The 8619-nt window shown below is 41.7% G+C and overlaps 1 protein-coding gene and 1 long non-coding RNA gene across 2 annotated transcripts; both read right to left on the reverse strand.

Moving 5' to 3' along the window:
• Nucleotides 1-453: 453 nt before the first annotated feature.
• LOC110875133 lies at nt 454-1189 on the reverse strand. The gene is made up of 2 exons (XR_002556539.2): nt 1049-1189; nt 454-757 (listed from the first exon to the last, which is right to left on the reverse strand). It is a non-coding gene; the product is annotated as an uncharacterized LOC110875133 (long non-coding RNA).
• A 2962-nt stretch (nt 1190-4151) lies between these two features.
• LOC110876972 lies at nt 4152-5048 on the reverse strand. The gene has a single exon (XM_022125128.1). It carries the CDS (start codon nt 5046-5048, stop codon nt 4152-4154), a length of 897 nt encoding a protein of 298 aa, XP_021980820.1.
• Nucleotides 5049-8619: the final 3571 nt, after the last annotated feature.

Here is an 8619-nt window from a genome sequence, read left to right on the forward strand (position 1 = left end):
ACATGATTCCTCCTCATATCCACATATGTTGCAGAGGAGGTCCATGAGGTGAATCCCGCGAGTCGCGAACCCGTGTTTTGACGCTACTTTGCCCATTGTGATTATGAGTCAACGGACCCCTTAACTTTGGCCTTGCATTCATTAAGTGCATCAAAAATACACCCTATTTCACTTTTTTTTTTCTTTGAACGGTAAAGAATCTTACGTGTAAACCTACCCTGTTTGAGGCTATGTCAAGGTTGACGTCTTGACCGCCATGACACCAAAAATAGCCCAAACAGAAATCGAACATGTGTTTCCACTAAGAAGGACAAACTTTTTAAGTTTTAACCACTGGAACAACATCTAAGTAACACCCTATTTCTCTTTTAATTGGAATCCTTTATCATATGAAACCAACGCCACACATAGATTTTATGCGTCATTATGGTCTTTTACAATAACAAGATTTTATTTATTTTACAATAACAAGATTTTATTTATTTTTAATAGAAACATAGAATTAGACAATAATATACCACGAAACAAAAGACAACATTCACTTTAAAATGAAGTATTAATTTCTTATACAGTATAATATTTCTCACGTATATTAATGCTTGATCGGTCATTTGAACATCTTTCTAATGTTTTATTCAATATCACGGAGACTTGTTTCTTGAATCGGTCACAAAGCATGCACAGTAGCAATGCGGCGGTGGTGGTGCATCCGTTTGACAACACAAGCACGGTGGATAACGGTGGTTTTGAAATAATTCTGCATAAACATTAAAACGAAAATGTTTTCTCATCAACTTAACAAATTAAATTTCTTAAAATAAACATCGAAATATTATGACTAAAATTCCCAGTTCACGATCAACCTTGTGCACGAAACAAAATAAATAAAAAGTTACAGGTAACTAAGATTACCAATTTGATACGTCGAACATTTTGCTAGTAAGCTAACATGTATCATATGACATGTTACATGTCATATGTCATATGTCATATGTCATGTTATGTTTAATGTAAATTTAAACTATAAGAAAAGGAGAATGATACATACGACGAGAAGTTAAGCCAACTGCATCGGATTGTGGGTGCATGGGATGGGATAAAACGATGATGAAGATGAAGATCATCGTTACGGAGCTAAGTGATTTATTTGCCATGTAACCCGGAATGCAAATAATAAGAGTGATTTGGGTATGGAATGTGGATGATGAAAGTTGTATAGTGGTAGGTGCTTTATATAGAATGTTTTGGCCTTGAATAAGTCACTTTCTTGTCGTGTGATTTAGGTTAGGCTTTGACGATTGACTTTATTGGTCCATATGTGTGGGTTAGTGTATTCTTGTGTATTATCTAGCATACAAGTGGGAAATAAAACCGTTTGTTAAAACAGTCAATTTAAACTTGATTGGTCTTAATCATGATGCTTAATATAGTTTAAACATTAATATGGATACTAGAAAATTAAAGTATTTGATTAATAATATTAATACATTAGACTAGTAACAGGATAAACCCCCCAAACACTTCATATTTAATTTCCATTGCTATTAAATTCGATTAACATATTTTTGGTCAAATGTATAGTCCTCCATGTAAAGTTACAAAGAAACAATCGTTGTTGACTCACAAATTAGCAATCGCCTATTAATTCATTTGATAGTCATCTTCCGATATGTTGCTTCCTTGTTTTTTCTAAAGACCACAATAAATTTTTTTTAATTGCAAAGACACGGCGAAGCTACAAGCCGTGAAAAGATGAGCTGCCGTTTCGTCCCCTGACTCGTACATCTGACACACCACATCCGCAACCTGAATGTTTCTTTTATGAAGCTCCACCCTCGTAGGCAATCTCTCCAAAACCGCCCTCAACGCAAACACATTGCATTTGATAGGAGTCCACCAACACCATTCCCATACGAACCTACTGTTGTTGACTTCCTGAGAGCCCAAAAGATCATAAGCTAAACTAACCGAAAACTCGCCGGAATCGACAGGCAACCACCGCCACTGGTCACTGATGCCGGAAAGAACAACGTCACGGAGAAGGATGCAAAGAGCCGACCACTCAGCCAATTCAACGTTATTATCTGGGGCTCTTTTCCACCGCCAAGCAGCCGAAGGATTAGAAAATGCGATCACGAACACAACAACTCTTATCAATCTCCAAATCGAAAAGGTTCGGAAAGCAATACCTTAACGGATCCTTACGCAGCCACGGATCCAACCCAAAAGCAACTTTTCGGCCATCTCCCACATCCCCTCTCAAGAAATGCCGAAAACGATCAGGCCCCAATATAGGTTTATCCACTGTTTTGACAATGCTACCCCAAATCCCGCAAAGCGAAGCCCTAGCCGGCAGAAAATCCCAAGATCTGCAATGCAAATGGATAGCTGAAATAACTTTCACCCACAGGGAATTACCATCCACTTTGAATCTCCAAGCCCACTTAAAAATTTCCTCATAATTGCTTCCAGCTGATTGACGACCCCCAAGTCGATAGGGGAAGTCACGCACTCCCAAGAAACCCAACTCGTCTTCCTATCCGAACCTGATCCGCCCCATAAAAATTTCCTCATAATTGCTTCCAGCTGATTGACGACCCCAGCAGGCACTTTATAAAGAGAGAAGAAGTAAATGGAAAGGCTTTGTAAAACAGATTTTATAAGACTGACCCTGCCCCCGATCGACAAAACCGACGCTTTCCAAAGAGACAACCTGGACTCAAACGTCTCAACCACCGATCTCCAGTTCGAAATCCGGTTCATATTGGCACCCACCGGTAACCCGAGGTACTTGAAAGGTAACTGTTCGGCTTTACAACCAATATCCAACGCCAACGAGACCAACTCCGAATCTGGGATACCAATACCGATAATACTCGACTTTTCCAAATTAATACGAAGTCCCGAGCAGATACAGAAGCAACGGAGGATCCTAACCACATTTAGAATGCTATCCTTCGACCACTCCCTAATGATAACGGCATCATCAGCAAAAAGAAGATGAGATAGAATCGGCCCGTTATTGGGGAGACGGACCCCATCGACCAAGCCGAGCTCAGTAGCCTTCGAAAAACAAGCCGTAAGAGCCTCCATCACCAACAGGAAGAGAAAAGGGGATAAAGGATCTCCTTGCCGCATACCCTTATGGCATTGAAAATCAAAAGTCGGCGATCCATTAACTAGAACCGCCGCTCTAGCTGAAGACAAAATCCCAAACACCCACTTACACCACAACTGGGGAAAGCCCATCTGCGACATAACCGAGTCAACAAAGCCCCAATTCACATTATCGTAGGCTTTCTCAAAGTACAATTTAAAAAGAAACGCCTTCTTTTTCTTCTTCTTTAGCCAATTAACAGTTTCACCAATAATAAGAGGGCCATCTAAAATAAACTTCCCTTTGAGAAAAGCCGATTGATTCTCCGAAATGACAGACGCAATGACTTTCTTCAAGCGATTAGCGAGGACCTTCGATATAACTTTATTAATTGCTCCAACCAAGCTAATAGGACGATATTCATTAAGGTCCGTAGGATCCCGAACTTTGGGAATGAGAGAAATAAACGACGACGCACAACCTCTACTGACCGATCCACTTGAGTAGAACTCATCCAGGACATTAAGGAAATCACCCTCGAAAACATCCCAAAAATGCTTCAAAAACTTAAAGTTCAACCCGTCTGGGCCAGGGGCCCGATTACTACCACAATCCCAAACAGCCGATTTTAATTCTTCCACAGAGAATTTCGAAACTAGCCTATTAGCATCCTCTTGACTCAGTCTTTTGAGATGCTCACAAGTCAACTTAGGACACTCCCCCTCTTCCTCTTTGAATTTACCACGAAAAAACTCGAACACCTTTTTCTTAATTAAGGAAGGTTTAGAGCACCACGACCCATTGATATGTAACCCATGTATCAAGTTACTAGCCTTCCGGCAATTAATCATAGAATGAAAAAAAAATTAGAGTTTTCGTCTCCATCTTTAGCCCACTTAACCCTCGATCTTTGATTCAGGTCCTTCGTCTTGTTCTCTTCAATCTCTCTAACGCGAATCAAATTTTCTGATAGAGCCCACTCTTCCTCCTCAGCTAAATTCCTAACTTCCATCAACTTCTCAAACTCCTCTATTTCTTTTCTCACGACAGCCTCTCACTCCTCTTCCTTCTTTATCATATCGTCCCTCCATTCCTTCACACGAGATCTGATCCACTCAAATTTCTTCAACAAACACAGATCTGCAGGCCCGAAACCTACGAAAGAATGGGCCGCTTCTCTAACCGGCAGATCAAACCCCGGCCAACCGATCCAAGAGTTGAACACTCTAAAAGGCTTCGGGCAAAAATTAGACTCCTTAGTGACCAAAACAATAGGACTGTGATCTGAAAAAAGTCTCGACAAGGCTCTAAAGCATGCGTTCGGCCACAAACCAAAAAAACCGGGGCAAACAAGGAAACGGTCAATTTTGCTACATTTCCTACCATTATCTACCCATCTAGTAAGTTTCCTGTCTTTCATCACGTACTCCATTAACCGGGCATTAAAAATGAAAGAATTAAAGTTACCGGCACATGAAGAATTGAAACGAGTGTTGAGTCTTTCCTCTGGGATCAGGACCGCGTTAAAGTCCCCAAGAAGAATCCACAGACCCGTGGAGGCGTCGATCAAACCCAAAAGACGATCCCAAAGAATCTTTTTACCTTGAACGTCCTGTGGAGCGTATATATTGGCGATGTTGATTTGAAGACCACTCCCTTTAATCTTACCATTAACGATCAGAAAATTTCTGTCCTTGGTAGCGCTACTGAAATCGAACAACTTTTTGTCCCAAACACTAACCAACCCACCCGACAAGCCACTCGAATCCACCCATTCCACCCCAAAATCCTTACTAGCCCAGAGTCTAGCGATAACCTTATCATCCAAAGAACCACACTTTGATTCTTGGAAGGCCGCAAAAGAAATCCCGAATTTAACCTTTAACCTTTTAATCCATCTCGCTTTCTCTTCCCCACCCAACCCTCTCAAATTAAGGGATAAGAAATTCATACCTTAACCACATTAATACCTTTACCCAATAATTCCTTCCTCACAAGTTCTTCACTGTTCCCCACCTCCATTCCCAGCATAACCCCCAATTTAACAGTTTTACTAACCTCCTGATCAATGAAACCCCCATCGTTCCTTGAAACTCCATCAGAGCCATGGCTACCTGGATCCAGCGAGCCACCGCTCCTTTGACCTTGAACCTAAGAGGATACCTCCTCGGCGACCCCCACGTTGACGTTAATCGGTAACCCATCGGAATATAGCGGTCGATTTAAGTTAACAGCTGAGACAGGCGACTGACAAACACCACCATTATCTCCTTTCCTTTTCATAAGTTCAAATAAATTATCAAGGGGGAATGGATCACTATTCTCTACCACATGGGCCCTATTCCTTTTCTTGGGCCTGCACTTTTCGATGGAGTCCACTAACCCAAATGGGGCTGCCCAAATTCGCAAACAACCTTACTTTTGGGCCCACCCTTTCTGAATCTTTTGGTCTTCCTACCTGCCTTGAAATAATGAATGTCCATATTCCTTGTTCCAGAATCATTGGAAACATTCCCTGCACATGGGTCCACAAAAGACTGCCAATTAATGCAAACCACATTGGGGACCTCCCCAGCGCCGCCTTCCTTGGAGAGAGAATGAATCGGACCCACTTCCCTACCCGCCCCCTCTCCCATGCGGACCTCTTCATCTTCTACGTAACAGTCTCCTGAGCTCCCTGGCTCCGCAGGCCTACCCACCGGAGATGAAGCCATCGGAGATGACACCGCCGGATTAACACCTTCCACCACCCCCAAGCAGTCAGAGACACAGATATCAAGTTCCTTTTCAACCCAAATCCTGAAGCTTCTATTTATCCATTTAACCGTTACAAATTCCTTGATCCTCTCCACATCTCCGGCGAGCACTCCAATCCTGACAACCGACAGATCCTTATCCTCCCCAAAGGACTTTTGGACGTGTAAAACTTTCCCAAACTCCTCACCGACCATCTTTAGCACATCCGAATCAACCAAGTGTAAAAGAACCCCTAGAAGCCTGAGCCATGCCACACGCTCAAATGGCATGGATTGGCCTTCCCAAGCAGCTAATTTAGAGAATCAGGGACCCCAAACGCCACTAGAGTCAAGGAATTTTTTAGCATCAGCCTCATTGCAAAACTAGATTAAAATCGAAAGACCTCCCAGATATTGAATATTGGAAAAGACAACTTTAGCGATACGAAGAAGCCAGTCAAGATCTACCAACGTCTCCAGATCCACCGTCCTACCCACAACCGCTAAACCCCACACCTCCCTAAACGCAGCCATCCTATCGGGCACCACAACTGTCTTCCGGCCAACTAGAGTACTCGCCGCAGACCTGCTCCCAACCTCCTTAACCTATCCCTCCATCTTCCCTTTTCCCAACACAACACTATAGGATCTGGAATCTCTGATATTGAACGACCTATTGGCATCATAGCTGACCTGTTGGGGTTTGGACAATGTGGCTTCAAACGGCTTGCCCCCAACACCGTTATCCAAAGCAAACCTGGCGATATTGACTGACAACTTACATCCTCCCAACTTGACTCCCTTTAGTGCCCTTTCCAGATCAGCCTTGTCTTTGACATCCTTGAAGCTAGCAAAACCGAACCTACGTCCTTCTTTATCCCTCTTCTTCCCCACGTACGTACCAGTAACCTCCCCAAGACTAGCCACCCCACACTTCAGTTCCCATGGGGTGCAGCCTTCCGGCAAATTCGTAATAAAAAATTTCGTAATGTTCCCACAACCACCAGGCCGAGTGCCACCATCCATTTGGAGCTCCACACGGATTCATGAGAGGTTAATCGGATTTGTATCGCTCTAGCTCAACTGCAACGACAGCCGCGAATGATGACAGACCGACTAAGCAATCGAAACCCGGTGAGAGACCAAAAGGGCACGAAAATACAACCACAGAAAGCTCAACTGCAACGACAGCCGTGAACCGATATTATTATCAACCGAATTTTCACCACGTACTACTGAAAAATCCCAAAAGTTTTTTTTTATAAATTATGTCGAGTCGGACTCATAGCAGCCACTATTATTATACATCATTAAAAATGTGTAGTGAGACAACTCTTGCTTACATTATTTTATGTGGAACTCATATTAATTATTAATTAATTAACATTAACCGTAAAATATGATTAATAGTAGCCACCATTAATATACATGATTAAAAATGTGTAATGCATACAATACAACTTCTATTGCACAACATTGTTGCAAAATATTTAAACATTAATAATATGGATACTAGAAGACCAATGATTTTTGGATTAAGTGGTGGAAGACTTTCATTTTTCTTGTGAGATGCAAATTCAACTCCCACTTGATGCAGAGTGAGACATTGGTGGGCAATGATAGGAGACCCAGGAAAACTTGGGTTCGATCTTTGAGCCAAACGGGTTTTACTGGTAATTTTACTGTCGTGCCTACGGGCGGGTGGGTTACCGGGTTTTCCCCGGAATTGGTCGTGGACTCGGGTTACTCTCGGAGTACTCCGTTTGGTCCAGTGGCTGCCCGGAGAATGCTCAGGATTAATTCTGTTGGCCGTTAAAAAAATATGGATACTAGAAAGATAAAGTATTGGATTAATAAATAATACAAAAAATAACATTAATACATTAGACTAGTAACTGGATAAACCCCCTCCAAACACTTCATACTTCAAAATTCCATTGCTATTAAAATTCGATTAACATATTTTTGGTCAGATGTATAGTCCTCCAAGTAAATTTACAAAGAAACAATCGTTGTTGACTCACCAATCAGCAATCGCCTATTAATTCATGGGATAGTCATCTTTCGATATGTTGATTCCTCGTTTTTTTCCAAAGGCCACAATAAATTTTTTTTAACTGTATATTTGGATCATTGATGGATCATTGCAGTATTATTGTGTAAGGCCGGCTCAAGCCTAATTATTTTAAAGCTTGAGCTTTGGGCCTCCAAATAAACAGGGCATCCAGCTTTAAAAAAACTAGTAATAATTATATATGATATTTGGGCTGGGTTGCGATAGATATTATTGATGTATAGCAAATTTGTAGGGGCGCTGCGTATGAAGTATTGTATTAGGGTTGCAATTGTGATTTACTCAATTTTTTTTAGGGAAAAAGGCCTCTAGTTTTTACTTCGCTTTAGTACACCAAAATGGTTGAGCCAGCCCTGTCATCGTACCACCAGCGGAACCACCCGATCATATCCATCTCCACTAGGCATAATGCCTATACACCAATTCAGAAGGAAACCCAATAAATATGGAAAAACACCCCATTGTGGGAATCGAACCCAATACTTATTGATCCCAAAGCCTTATCTCACCCCCAAAATATCACTAGGCTATAAAATCATAGGCCAAAGACCACAATAAATAACCATGTCAACTATACAACTTAAGGTGTGAGGAAATGAACGAATCGAAACCGGACAAATCAACAAAACATAACCGATGGTTTAGTTCTGCTTTGTTTTACGGAATATTATGGTTTGTATGGGTCAAGTGGATTAAAAATCCCATGTTGGTCT

This window comes from Helianthus annuus, chromosome 9 (genome assembly GCF_002127325.2).
Source record: "Helianthus annuus cultivar XRQ/B chromosome 9, HanXRQr2.0-SUNRISE, whole genome shotgun sequence".
NCBI classification, from domain to species: domain Eukaryota; kingdom Viridiplantae; phylum Streptophyta; class Magnoliopsida; order Asterales; family Asteraceae; genus Helianthus; species Helianthus annuus.

Excerpts from the sequence above, each read along its gene's own strand:
- LOC110876972 (XM_022125128.1), bottom strand. The coding sequence starts at position 5,048 with ATGAATTTCTTATCCCTTAATTTGAGAGGGTTGGGTGGGGAAGAGAAA.